The sequence below is a fragment of the Nylanderia fulva genome, unplaced genomic scaffold (assembly GCF_048542155.1).
Source record: "Nylanderia fulva isolate GAGA-0341 unplaced genomic scaffold, ASM4854215v1 Scaffold4, whole genome shotgun sequence".
Lineage (NCBI taxonomy): Eukaryota > Metazoa > Arthropoda > Insecta > Hymenoptera > Formicidae > Nylanderia > Nylanderia fulva.
The window spans coordinates 6,055,174-6,070,940 of NW_028190476.1; the positions used below are offsets into that span (position 1 = coordinate 6,055,174).

A 15,767-nucleotide genomic window follows, 5' to 3' on the forward strand; every position below is an offset into this window, starting at 1 on the left:
GGGAAGAATTTTTCTGATTAATATTTTTTTTCACAATAAAAATATTAATATCTACCACAATAAGCTATAAAATATGTTCGATTAATTTTATTCTATACACATTTATTATATTAATTATATTAATATAATTATATTAATTAATTTATTATATTAATATTTTTTATCGTGGTAAAGATTAATCAGAGAAACTTTTATCAAATTCTTCCAATATTATCCCACGATAATTTTCCGGATAAATTCTAAGAGAAAATTAATCTCCACGTCATAAAATGCATATATTAATCACAATTAATTCCATTATCATCGATTTGACGGAGCGGAAAACAAGACACAAATGGGACGGTTCTCCAAAACTATCGAATATATTTCCAAGCCCTATTTGTCTTCGATGATACAGATAACGCGTGCGGTTTAACAATGTGAAAACTCGATACCGCGGTTGTATGCAAAAGGTCGGCGAAAAATTGCAATTCTCCGCGGATTTTCTTTTATCCGTCCTGTATTCCCGATTAAAAATTGTCGGACCATAGTTCGGTAACTCAGTTTGACAGTCGAATATCCAGCCACTCATCCAGATGACGTACGGTGGAAGGGTAACCGATTGTTGACGTCGGGTCTCAAACGGGTGCGACGTTTATACGAGCGGCGCCGAGAAGCGGGAGACAAAAGCTCGCGCTTTATTCCATATCGAGTGGCGGATTCGAGTTTCTATGGTCGGATTAACGCTGTATGCACCCTCTCCCTTTCGCTCTCCCTCTTTCACCCTCTCTGTCTCGCTCTCCGTGGTATCGGTGTACGGGCTTTACGTTTGATTCCCCCCGAAACTTCTGGCAAGTTGCATTAGAACTATGCGCGCGAGCAGTATTGATCCTTGATAGTTTGCAAACGCCCGGCAAGAATAATTCGCGATACCGAGTAACGAGCTTAATCTGGCAAGTCACTCTGGCGGCTATCGATCCCGCGTCTCCTCCTGTTGTTTTGTTCGAGGTATTAGCGTCCGGCGTGCATTAGACGGGCCAGAAAAAATCCCGAAGCGAGAAAAAACCACCGCGGCATCGCGACGTAACAGAATTTACACGCGAATATACGCGATAAAAAAAAAAGATGACTCGCGTAATTGTTAGAACAAACGAAATGTGATTACAATAAATTACAATATTTTCTCTATATCCTCCCGGATCGGCTGCGAGCTGAACACCCAGGCTGATCCAGGATTGAATTCGACCTGACGCGATCACCGCGAGAGAAAGGAGCGCGTTGTATCTCTCGTCGGCCTAAAAAAAAAAAAAAAAAAAAAAAATAAAATAAAATAAAAATCTGCGAACCCGTATATCGGAATGTTTGACGGAACGTCGGTCGACGATCCGGTTCCGATTCCGAGCGAATGTCGAATCCGCACGAGAATGCGGCCGCGTGCGCCGGGTTGAGAAGCGAAACACGGGGCCGGCTATGGTTTCCATGGTAACCCACACAGTCGATTTTCCCGGGAAACGCTTAATTCAATATTCCTTTGGAAGACGGGCCCGCCATATATATATATATATATATATGTATGCAACATATAATGCGTACCGCGCAAAACGACGAACGGAAGTGACGAACCGGACGGGAGCTCTCGGACCTTCTCAACTTGACGTGTCTTGACAAAGGAAGACGTTTTCCAGACGCGGATTATTATTCTATCGGCCCTCTTCGTTTTCCCGCCTTTTTTCTCATCTCATCACGCGTCGCGCAATTTCGTCTTGTTTGTTGTAAATAAATTCGGTAGGGAGAAATGTTGTCTCAACTGTGCGTTTCTTCGATTTAAATTCATCCCCACGCAGTTTGATGCGATTGATGAAATAATTATGATTCGTGACGAAGAAAAGCGACCGTAAGAATTTTAATGAAATTTTTAGGCGCACTTTAGACAGTTTTTAGTCAGCGAGGGGAAGGATTTATCTCGCGCATCGAATTTTATACCGATGGAAATAGTTCCCTTGGACTCTGATTCGTTTGAACGGCGCTTTTAACGCGAATGCAATCACGGGGTTGGGCGCGATAAATCGGAGCGGAACTCTTTTCGGTTTTCCCCGGATTCGTTCTACGTAGGAATGCGTCGATAGTGTTTAAATCAGGTGCACCATCCGCGTAACGAGAGAGAGAGAAAGAGACGAGGGATAGGTAGATGGGTTACGAACTTTGCAAGATGGGGGAGAGGAATAAATCGTGGAGAAGAGCAAAAAGACACTTTCCAATTACGGAGGCCCGACCCGGTGTAGCTGACGGCCAGTTAGGTACAAAGAGACAAATCGACGTCGATAACTTGGCACGCGCATCATTTGAGCGCCAAATACCATGTTGGAAAATATCGAATTTCCCGCGTAAACGAGGCGTGCCGTCGAGAGTGAGAAGGCGGAGAGAAAAGAGAGAGAGAGAGAGATGGGACGAACAATTCCATGCGTTTGTGAGCGGCCGGATATATATGTGCGAAAACGATATTATTTCGCCGACCCGCGTTTCCGGTTTCCGCTCGCGCGATCACTTGGACTTCTCTCGATCGAGGGATGACATCCCCGATCTCAGGGTGTCCAGCGATCGGGGAAATCTGGAAAACCGGACGTTGTCAGGGAGTTTGATAAATCTGGAATTGTCAGAAAAGTCGGGAAATTTTACTATTTATCTGGATTTTTTCACATTATTCTATATTTGTCTCAATAATTTGAAAATTTTTATTACACATAGAGAGAATTTTCTCTTAGAATTTACCCTGAAAATCATGGTAATCTAAAACAACATAATATTCAAAGAATTTTATAAGAGTTTATCTAATTGATATTTACCACAAGAAAAATATTAACGTCTATCACAATAAGATATAACATATGTTCGATTAATTTTACTATGTACATATATTAATCTTTTTTATTGTGGTAAATATACACTCTTATAAGATTCTTCCAATACCATATTGTCCCACGATTACCATGATTTTCAAGGTAAATTCTAAGAGAAAATTCGCTCTGTGTAGTTAAATAAAAATATTATTTATCACTAAAGCAGACACAGTCAGCATCCCCTTAAATGATGTTTGTGTCTAATAAATAAGATCCCGCGAAGAATATTGTGAACAAAAATAACTTTGTTTATCACTCGTCGTTTATCGTCAGTTTTTTTTAATATTAAACAGAGTGTCTAGCGATTGGGGAAATCTGGAAAACCGGACGTTGTCAGGGAATTTGATAAATCTGGAATTGTCAGGGAAAAGTCGGGAAATTTGACTATTTATCTGGATTTTTTCACATTATTCTATATTTGTCTCAATAATTTGAAAATTTTTATTACACATAGAGAGAATTTTCTCTTAGAATTTACCCTGAAAATCATGGTAATCTAAGACAACATAATATTCGAAGAATTTTATAAGAGTTTATCTAATTGATATTTACCACAAGAAAAATATTAACGTCTATCGCAATAAGATATAACATATGTTCGATTAATTTTACTATTTACATATATTAAATTGTGGTAAATATACACTCTTATAAGATTCTTCCAATACCATATTGTCCCACGATTACCATGATTTTCAAGGTAAATTCTATAATAAGAGAAAATTCGCTCTGTGTAGTTAAATAAAAATATTATTTATCACTAAAACAGACACAGTCAGCATCCCCTTAAATGATGTTTGTCTCTAATAAATAAGATCCCGCGAAGAATATTGTGAACAAAAATAACTTTGTTTATCACTCGTCGTTTATCGTCAGTTTTTTTAATATTAAACAGGGTGTCTAGCGATCGGGGAAATCTGGAAAACCGGACGTTGTCAGGGAATTTTATAAATCTGGAATTGTCAGAGAAAAGTCGGGAAATTTTACTATTTATCTGTAGATTTGTTCACATTATTTTCTACATTTGTCTCAATAATTTGAAATGTTTTGTTAAATAAATATAAACTTTTCCTTGACTCCCAACACGCTAATTTTCTGTGCTGTTAAAAATCGATTCATTTACAGCGTGTTAATTTATATTTTTATCGTCGTATTAATTTATTTTAATGTGTTTAATAGAGATAAAACTAAAAAATTTGATATAATATAGATAAAAAGGGTGATTATTTAAATAGTTTATAGTGACATGTGTTTTGTTTCGATTATCGTACATAATGCAGATTGTATAATTCATTTAAATTTTTGTTTTAACTTCCGAACCTTTTCATTGTCGACAAAAATATCTCTCTCAAAGATTCATGATTTAACGTTTAATTGATTTCATGATTTAATATTTAATTGATTTAACATTTAATGATTTAACATTTAATTGTTTCATTATTTAACATTTAATTGATTTATCATATAGATATATGCAAGTTATATATTTGGAAGAAATAATACTAAAAAGTCAGAGAAAAAATGAATTTCTGGTCTTGGAAAATCTGAAAAAGTCAGGGATTTTTTTCATTGAGTCTGCTGGTCGCCAGAATTGAGTCGCCGAAATTATACGATATCGCTGCACACGTGTTTTGTGCAAAATAATGTTTGACAAGTCCTCTCTTTTGATCGAAAATTATTTAGAAAAAATATAATCTTATTCTTTACACGTACAGAATTTTTTTTTAGGATTTACCCTGAAAATCATCGTGGGACAATAATATTGGAATTTTATAAAAGTTTATCTGATTAATCTTTGCCACAATAAAGAATATTAATATACGAGTATATGTATATAATAAAATTTTTCCAACATATTTTATATCTCATTGTGGTAGATATTAATATTTTTTATTGCGGTAAAAAAATATTAATCAGAGAAATTCTTATAAAATTCTTCCAATATCATATTATCCCACGTTTCTTATGATTTTCAGGATAAATTCTAAGAGAAAATTCTCTCTGCGTATGACTGATTAAATTATAAGTATGCATTTTTTTAATGATACGATCTTTAAATTCTTTTATGAAATTTTATAGATAATATATATTTATATAAAATATATAGACAATTCTCGCGAGAGAAAAATTGCAACTACACGGGAGGAGAGAGAATTTTCTCTTAGAATTTACTCTGAAAACTATTATGGTAATCGTGAGACAATATATGATATTGGAAGAATTTTATAAAAGTTTCTCTGATTAATATTTATATTACAATAAAAAATATTAATTTGTACATGATTTTACTATATATACATAGTAAAATTAAATGAATATATTTTACCATGATTTTCAGAGTAAATTTTAGAAGAAAATTCTCTTTGTGTGCAATATCTGCTCGAAAAGTTTCAGTTAAACTTATAGCACTCATAATTTTTTTTATTTATGTATACAAGAATATAAAAATGTATGTTCTATATTTGAAAATTGTTTATCATTATTGAAAATACACCGTTACTTTTAAATAAACTATTGTATACGTGTAGGAAGTGGAAGAGAGAAAGAGACTCCGGTATCATATCTACATCAAATAACACCGATCTAGATTTGCTTTTGAATCTGGTAGATGCTGATTTACTGCATAACGTACCCAAAGGCACGAAACATGTTCCCTGTTATTTCACGAACGTTTCATGATGCAAGAGATACGATTATCGAGCTCCGGATATATAAAAGCACTCTGAGTGCACAGTGAGTTTAATTAGATTTTTATTCGCAGAGTAATAAAATAACTGCGCGCGCGAATATTTAGCGATGGTATATTTAGTAGCATCGGTAAAGCGGCCCGGTCAGATTTATTTACACGAACGGCCGGTATCGCAAGGCTGGCAATTAGCGATTAATCGATCGGAATTAAAAAAAAAAAAAAAAAAAAAAAAAAAAAAATGAAATTTTGATCCCCGGCCGATAACTGTGATTAATGGCGAGTAACGCCGATCATCGTAGAGCGGGAATGATGGGCTTGTTACACAGCCAGGATTGATTGCACGCGCTTTCCGTTGCATATTTTATTCGTATAAATGCCGTTTATATGCGTCACCGCGAGGGAGCTTTAAAAGCGCGCTAATAAAGGTAAAAAAAAAAGGCAACTATATATTTTTTCAGCTTTATTTTACGGCGATGGCGGTGAACAGCCGTCCTTTTCAACGCGCGATTCTATTTTCTCTCTCCGTTTCTCTTAGATGAACGAATAATAGCAGCTTGACTCGCGGAGATGAGATACTTGGAATTTCTCCGACAGTGGCGAAACTTTGTTTGCTCCGTGAACTAAGAATTAAATTAAAAGACGCGTCGTGGCGCAGCCTCTTCCGGTCGTCTGGTCGCGTCGCCGCGATACATTACTTCTCATACCGGTCTTTTAAATGCTCATCAGAGATTGGACTCGTTCGTCTCCCGAAACTTTTTCCAAAATCTTGCCGATTCGCCGTGCCGTTAATACTGAGCGGTGAGGAATAAATTGAAAATCTTTTCGGCCAGGGAAAAGTTTCACCTTCCGGAATCCTAACTTTGCGTGCATCAACTTCGGTAATTAGATTTATATTAATTATTAAATTCCCTCGTTGTCTGCGTTTCTTATTCACTACATGCGTGCGATATCTATATATATGTATATAATACAATTAATTAATTTTAATGACTTAATTTTCTTTCAAAGACAGCCTTCGGAGAGAAAGAATCTTTTAACATTTAATAATTTCTTATTAAATCTCGCGAGTAAAGATGCTGTTTCTTAGTAAAATCCAGAGCGCAATCATCTATATTTGGAATAATTTTAAAAAGGACGAGCCATATCCAGGGTGTCTAACAATCAGGGAAATCTGGAAAACCGGGCATTGTCGGGGAATTTTATAAATCTGGAATTGTGAAGAAATTTTATTATTTATCTGGATTTTTTCACATTATTCTACATTTGTCTCAATAATTTAAAATTTTTTTATCAAATAAATATAAACTTTCCCGTGACTCCCAACACGCTAATTTTCATCTTTGTGTTATTTTATTTCAATGTGTTTAATAGAGATACAATTAAAGAATTTGATATAATATAAATAAAAAAGATGATTATTTAAATAGTTTATAGTGACATGTTTGTTTCGATTATCGTAAACGGAGAGAATTTTCTCTTAGAATTTACCCTGAAAATTATGGTAATCGTGGGACAAAATAATATTGGAAGAATCTTAAGAGTTGCTCTGATTAATATTTACAACAATAAAAAATACTAATATGTACATAGTAAATGTTACTATGATTAATCAAACATATTTTATATCTTATTGTGATAGATATTAATATTTTTATTGTGGTAAATATTAATCAGAAAACTCTTATAAAATTCTTTCAATATTATATTGTCTTACAATTACCATGATTTTTAGGGTAAATTCTAAGAGAAAATTTTCTCTGTGTACATAATGCAGATTGTATAATTGATTAAAATTTTTGTTTTTTTTGCAATTTCCGAACCTTTTCATTGTTGCCAAAAATATCTCAAGGATTTCATGATTTAACATTTAATTAATTTATCATACAGATATCAGCAAATGATATATTTGGAAAAAATAATACTAAAAAGTCAGGCAAAAAATAAGTTCCTGGAAAATGTGAAAAAGCGAGGGAATTTTTTTCATCGAGTCTGCTCGACACCTCTTTTCTTTGAAAATTTTATAAGGGTTTCTCTGATTAATATTTGCCATAAAAAATATTAATATGTACCTACATAGTACATTTTACTAAGAATTTTTTTTTGAAGAATATTATAATATTGGGAGAATTTTATAAGAACTTCTTCTTTCTGACAAGAATATCTCAAGGATTTCATGATTTAACATTTAATTAATTTATCATACAGATATCAGCAAATGATATATTTGGAAAAAATAATACTAAAAAGTCAGGGAAAAAATTAATTCCTGGAAAATGTGAAAGAGTCAGAGAATTTTTTTCATCGAGTCTGCTCGACATCTCTCTTCTTTGAAAATTTTATTAGAGTTTCTCTGATTAATGTTTGCCACAAAAAATATTAATATGTACATAATAAATTTTACCAAGAATTTTTTTTGGAAAAATATTATAATATTAGAAGAATTTTATAAGAATTTCTTCTTTCTGACAAAAATATCTCAAGGATTTCATGACTTAATATTTAATTAATTTATCATACAGATATATGCAAATGATATATTTGGAAAAAATAATACTAAAAAGTCAGGGAAAAAATTAATTCCTGGAAAATGTGAAAAAGTCAGGGAATTTTTTTCATCGAGTCTGCTCGACACCTTCTCTCTTCTTTAAAAATTTTATAAGAGTTTCTCTGATTAATATTTGCCACAAAAAATATTAATATGTACATAATAAATTTTACCAAGAATTTTTTTTGGAAAAATATTATAATATTAGAAGAATTTTATAAGAATTTCTTCTTTCTGACAAAAATATCTCAAGGATTTCATGACTTAATATTTAATTAATTTATCATACAGATATATGCAAATGATATATTTGGAAAAAATAATACTAAAAAGTCAGGGAAAAAATTAATTCCTGGAAAATGTGAAAAAGTCAGGGAATTTTTTTCATCGAGTCTGCTGGACGTTCTGATATCGCGAGACGCGCATAAATCGTTCCGATAACACGAGGCATTATTTCGCGGACGTTTAAAGGCTGAATGCGAATCGAGGCTACGCTCGGCTAATTGATCGTTAAGAGCATCCCTCTAACTGCGGCAACCCGGACCGTTTCGCCCGTTTCAAATAGAGACAAGCGCTTCTTTGTTTTCGAACGTGGAATTCTAGCACCGCAAAGCGCCCCTCGAGGGCTCCACGGCTTAAGCCGGAAACGCGCGATTCCCGAGTTCGAGGATTGCTGCTGCAGGTGCGGCCGTTCGTAAAGCTAAACTTCATTTACTTCGGCACCCGCGCAGTCTGCAACCACTCACGAGACGGCCCAATCAAATTAGAAGAGCGTTCAAAGTATCAGCGCTGCTTCCTCGAATAGATTCGACTTCTCGAGACCGATTGCGAACATAATGGAGCTTATAATTAATGAATTCAGTCGGAAATAACTTTCGACAAGAGCTCATTTTTTTCTAATCACATAAGTGACTAATTTATTTTCCATCAATAGATGAGTAGCTATTTTTCTTCTCAGAGCATCGTGAAAATGAACGGGAACATTAATAAAACAAGTAAATGTGTATTATTTGTAACTCAATCATCATGGTTTATCACAAAGCTGTCATCTTTAATTAATTCGCAGTCTATCATATTTTCATCGTTTAAAATAACTTTGATCTAGTCAACATTATAATTTCTCCAATAATGGCCTACAGAAAAGCAAGCGAAAATTATGATTTTTAATCTCAAATTTTCTGAAAGCATACGCAGAGAGAATTTTTTCTTAGAATTACTTTGAAAATCATAGCGATTGTGTGAAATAGTATTGAAAGAATTTTGTAAGAGTTTCTCTGATTAATTTTTATCACAAAAAATACTAACATCTACCACAATAAGATATAAAATATGTGTTCGATTAATTTTACTATGCACATACATAGTAAAATTTAGTATGTAAATTCTTAAAAAAAAATTCTCCCCGTGTAGCTGCAATTTTTCTCTCACGAGAATTGTCTATATATTTTATATAAATATATATTGTTCATAAAATTTTATAAAAGAATTTAAAGGTCGTATCATTTAAAAAATGCATATTCATTATAATTTAATCAATCATTACGCACAGAGAATTTTCTCTTATTAAGAATTTCTCTGAAAATCAATATGATAAGTTCTAAAAGAAAATTCTCTCCGTGTATAATAAACGAAAATGTAAAATTGAAAAGAATAGACAATATTTTTCAAGATGAAATTATTTATTAATCTGTTTTAAATATAGGATATATTTTTGGAACATGAGTTGGATAACAATCTGGAGCATATTGAATAAATGAACTGAAATTATTAATTTGGCAATCTATTAACTCGAGAATAATGAAACTATATAATAATAATCATTAAGGTTCTCAGATGTCAGTCTAAAAATCTCACGTATCAGGAACTTATTAAAAGTACATGCGAGTCAATATAAATTCACGTTATCGCGTAGAAATTCTGAATCTTTTTTCACCATTCATCGTATATATATATATATATATATATATATATATATATATATATATATATATACAATATATACACATACCTCGCGTTGTTTGCGGTAATCGGCTCGCCGGATCGTAAATTAGTAAATGGATCCTGCAATTTTAACGCACATTTTCTCCGTGCACGTCCACGAGCATTATTTCCTCTCCATTTTTTTTTTTTTTTTTTTTTGACGGACGACGGACGCCACGTTTCGTTAACGTATACAAACGTGAAAAATTCGAAGTCGCGAGAATGAAATTTGCACGAATGTGACTCCTGCTTGCCAGTGATTATTCCGCGACGATGACAAGCCGGAATATTTACGGACGTGGCAAATGATAAATGAAAAATGGAAGTAAGCATAATTTTTTTAGCTTTACATACTCATGAATACAGTAAAACGAATCGTTGTTTTTATATAAAGCGAATAAGATTGTTTATATATATATATATATATATATATTTTTTTTTTTAAATCAACGTCAAACACGATAAATTATAATCACCGTGTACGTCAATATACAATTTTATCAAATATATTTAAAAAATCTTAATTTTTATTTATCACTGAATATGAATGTTTTCAGAAAGTTTGCAATTCCATTTATATTCGATAAAAATAGGAACAAAAATCTCCTGGCGAAGTAACTAGAACTTTGTATGATATCGTCGCCCCAAACCGTGATTAGTCGGTTCGTGTGTGCACACATCCCTTTCAGACCGCAGCAATTTCTTCCATTCATTAGAACACCCCATAGTGGGCAGCATGCCACACATGCGAGCGAATGAGATAACCGGAAATGGCGTTTCGGGTGGAATTGCAGCTTGTTTACACATTCTCGTTAAGCTCGGAATCTCTTGCGGAATTCTTAAATTGCAGCAAAATTCTGCGCCGCATATATATATATATATATATATATATATATATATATACAAGCTTTATATATATATAGTAAAATTATTAGATTAACGATAAGGCGAAGACGCTGCCGCTTCATTAAGATAATGAGATATGTTGAACAACGATGGAATTTCGATTTATCACATGATTGAATCTATCCCCTCAGCAAAGCATAGTCTTATGAGAGTTCAGTTATTATTCTTGATATTAGAAAAATATATTTTGTAATACTAAAAAAATATATTTTGTAATACTGATATCGATGCAAAGCGAACAATATCTATACGGTGAAATCCGTCCTTTATTTTAGAGTTTAGAGAACAGTCTTTTATTTCACTGTTCCTTCAAAATTCATTTTTCCAAAGCTCAAGTTTGCCATTTATTTTTTAAATGTTGTGTATTATTTTTTATTTAGCACTTTAATCTCTAATATGCCGTAGTATTAACATGAGAATTTGAGAAACGGAACTTGTTACCTGGTATTTATTTAAGAAATCAAGGATTTGTTTCTCAACATAGTCAAATTAGTTTCAAATTATAAAGAATATGTAGATTTTGGATGGTCAGAGAATTATTTTTTTTGGCTTGCAAATTGATTTGGAAACAAAGACAAAAATTACAGAAGTTACTGCAATGAAAAATATAAAAAACAGTTTAAAGTACACTCTATACATTTTTTTCAATTTAAGAGAATTTTCTCTTAGAATTTACCCTGAAAATTATGGTAATCGTGGGACAAGATAATATTGGAAGAATCTTATAAGAGTTTCTGATTAATATTTGCCACAAAAAAATATTAATATGCACATAGTAAATTATTTTGGAAGAATATTATAATATTGGAAGAATTTTATAAGAATTTCTTTGATTAATATTTTTTTTTATCACAATAGAAAATAAGATTAATTTTACCCTGCACATAGTAAAATTTACTATGTATACATATTAATGCTTTTTATTGTTCTAAATATTAATTAAAGAAACTCTCATAAGTTTCTTCCAATACCATATTGTCGCGCACGATTACCATGATTTTCAGGGTAAATTTTAATAAGAGAAAATTCCGAGTATATTTGGAAAAAATAAAAAGTGAGGGAAAAATTTAATTTCTGGTCTTGGAAAATCTGAAAAAATCCGGGAATTTTTTTCATTGAGTCTGCTGGACACCCTGAAAGAGAAAGAGATCGCGGGACTAAGGCCGTGGCAAGGCCGCCGCGCAGTCGCGCGATACTCTGTTCCCACCACTCGATTCTTTCTCTTTCTCCGTCTCGCATTCTTCTTCCTTATCGCACACGTGTCTCTCCGCGCGATAAACTGCCGCGTCAGGCAGAACGGCGCGGCGCGGCTCGGCGCATCGTACTACGTCGTAGTAGGCCGTAGTACGCGACCTATCCCCTCTTCCGCCATTCATTCATGAATGACGAAGCGCGGCACAACTTTTCGCGCCGCTGCAATCTGCCGGGAAATCGACGCAGAGACGCCGCGCCGGACAAAGAGTGGCTTGGCCGTATATACGCGTTTCACGCCTATCTCTATGGAGTGCTCTCTCAAAATAACGCGTATATACTACGTTTAGATGCGGGATGTACAAAGGGAACAATGTAGCCGTGTAGGTACAAGATGTGCCGGAATTGCGAGATAGTATTCGGAGCGCTCGGAAGTAGAGGAGAAACAGCGCGCAAACTCGGAGAACAGTTATTCTCCTCGTATTGACAAGCGTAGTAAAAAGAAAGAAAAAGAAATGAATCGAGCTTCTCTCTCTCTTTCGCACTTTTTTTATATTATTCGCGGGATAGCTCAGCGAAGTTAAATGTCATATACGTACTATATATTTTACGTTGACTATCCATTCTTATTTTAGAGTATTATATTTTACAATTATTCATTTTTCTAAAACTCAATTTTGTCCTTTATATTACAATGTTTTCTTTTATTTTTTATTTATTCATTGTCATCTAATGTCGTATATATTGTACATGGAAAGAATTTTCTCTTAGAATTTATCCTGAAAATCATGGGATGGGATAATGTAAGAATTTTATAATTTTGTATAAGTTTGTTTAAAATTAATCGAACATATATTTTATTGTGATAGACATTAATATTTTTATCTTGTAATTTCTTATAATTGCAAAGTGAATACAATTTAGATATAGTAATTTTAAATATAATAATGCTTACATTATGTGTTCAAAATTTAATCAAAGCTCTATTATTCTATATATATTTTAACAGGTCAGAATAATTCATTCTACACGGAGAGAATTTTCTCTTAGAATTTACCCTGAAAATTAATAAAAAATATTAATATACGTATACATAATAAATTTTACTATGTAGTATAAAATAGTAAAATTAATCGAACATATTTTTTATATCTTCTTTGTGGTAGATATTAATATTTTTATTGCGATAAATATTAATCAGAGAAATTCTTATGAAATTCTTTTTCAATACCATATTTATTGTCCTACGACACCATGATTTTCAGGATAAATTCTAAGAGAAAATTCTTTCTGTGTAACGTGAGAATTTTATACGAAAACAACGGTACTTATTTTTATTCGGAACCCATTTAAGAAACGAAGGGTTGTTTCAATATAGTCGAATCAATTTTAAACTATAAGAATAAGAACGTAGACTTCTGATAGTCACTAAATAATTTTTTGCTCATCAATCTCTACTTTTGGTCGCAAACTGATGTAGAAACATGTTGAAACAAATCCCCAAAATTTTCTTCGTTCTTTCTGCTACACTCGCCTCGTAATTTCCCAAACGGCTTCATGTTTGTTAAAGTCTATCTCTAAAATATCATACGCTCCATATAACCGTATACAGGGTGTCTCATTTTAATGTTCCATCCCAAATATTTTTTTATTTTCGATCGTAGAAGAAAATAAGATGGTGCCATTAGTTTGACCTTGAATAGTTAACTTGAAGATCACGCGAAGGTCACTATCTTGTCCCGATCTTGCCTTATAACTTAAAAAAAAGTTCTTAACGAAAAGGTACTTAATTATAGAGCTTTGGAAAGCTCTTGATGTAAGCTAGAAAAAAATGTAATGAAAAGTAGGATTGTTTCATTGAAGAAATTGAAGGTGAGACATGAAAATGGGACACCCTGTATATCTAACCGTAATAGAGTTCAAACAACCGTCGAGAAATCTCCGCGCCGTACGATCGTCTGAAAGAGATACCTGGCATTCTATTAAACTCGTCCAGGCGTGGGAAACTCACCCTAAGAAAACACACTGTAGATATATATCGTATATATATACATCGGCCTTTCGCAGACGATGGCGCGGCGTTAAATAGCGCCGTTAATTCCGAGCCCCGGAGCTGGTCGTCCAGCGCCCTGGAGATCCGTGAGACCGCGTTAGAGGGTAAACACGCCGTCGCAGCCACGGAGATACATCCGGGCGATACTCTGATAGTCGAGCCACCGCTGGCGGGCTGTCTCCTACCCGAGTTCTACGGCACCCATTGTCAGCATTGTTACGCGAGGTGAGGAGAGAGAAAATTGCCGCCTCCGGTCGCTCGAATTTAATGGCCACGAGCCGACCCGCCGTAATCCTCTTCTCCGTATGTAGTTTTCGCTTTGCCTACAGTTCTCCAGCTCGTGCTTTAAGCCCTGCCGCGTCGCGTCATTCGCGGCTTTTTACGGATAAACTCGCCGCGGCGGCAAGAAAGAGAAAATAGATTTCATTAACCCGAGCTACGCGGAAACCGGCCCGCATTATTACGTATATATAGTAAACCGCATGTTAACTAAGCCGCGGAAAATCTTGAAACACAAATGTTTTTTAATATTATTATATTAAGGGGATGCTGACCACGACTTTGAGTTCAAGGACTTTTCTTTTTATTGGCTATACAAATTAAAAAATCCTTCTCCACGATTAAAGTACTGATAATAATGAACGGGGAGCGCTGTAATTTCGTATAAAAAAACAATAAAAGTTAAAAAATTACAGTTTTTGTATCGGCCTCTTGCATCAGCTCATAACAATACTTATTTATTACAAAAGTTCTGCAGTTTATTTGTGCACAAAATATGGCGCTCTCAATAGAGATGACATGAAAGAATTCATTATTATCAGTACTTTCATTGTGGAGGATTTTTCAATCTGTATATTCAATAAAAAGTGAACTTAACCTAACTTAAAGTCGGTAAAACAGAACAACGGCAGCATCCCCTAAGGACAAAACATTTTTTTTTTTTTTTTTTTATAAGATTGTTGATCGATAGATTTTTTAAATTTATCTGGATTGAATCTCGTCGCTTTCGCGCGCGGAGAAAGTTTTTTTTACGCTCGGTTTTTATTCGTCGATTTGCATAATTTACTCGCACGGCTAACCCCATTTTCTTTTCGATCGATCTACGAATATCCGGGAAATTTTTAGACTGAAAGCGCCGATCGGATGCCCGAATTGCAGCTGCGTCGCTTTCTGCGGGAGAAAATGCAGAGACATCGCGATGGCGACGTATCACAAGTACGAATGCAAAATACTCGCATTGCTAATAGGTAAGCGTATGAACAAACGTTTCATTATCGTTGTGAAATATTGTATTATAGTTTGATAACATTTTTTTTTATGAATATCGCGATGAAACTTGAAATAGGTAACCTTTTCTTGATTAAAATTTAAATAGACACGTCATAACTTTTTCAATGTTTTTTATAATGTCTTAAAATTAGTAGTTAAAATATTTTGTAAAAATAAAAGATTCGTTGAAACTTCTTTAATTTTACACGGCTAAAATTATTGATACCTCAATTAATGTTTTTTGTAAAAGCATTTTAA

At 33.6% G+C, this 15,767-nt stretch overlaps 1 protein-coding gene across 6 annotated transcripts in view; it reads left to right on the forward strand.

Moving 5' to 3' along the window:
• The window catches only part of LOC114937764 (protein-lysine N-methyltransferase SMYD4), a 140,025-nt gene that overhangs the window by 114,525 nt on the left and 9,733 nt on the right, over positions 1-15,767 (forward strand). For 5 of the 6 annotated variants that reach the window (XM_029311369.2, XM_085486112.1, XM_029311365.2 and 2 more), the window contains 2 exons: positions 14,255-14,465; positions 15,366-15,487. The exons of the other annotated variant lie outside the window; for it this stretch is intronic. In XM_029311369.2, coding sequence (XP_029167202.1) covers positions 14,255-14,465; positions 15,366-15,487 — 333 coding nt within the window. The remainder of the gene's footprint in view (positions 1-14,254; positions 14,466-15,365; positions 15,488-15,767) is intronic. 6 annotated transcript variants of the gene reach the window in all.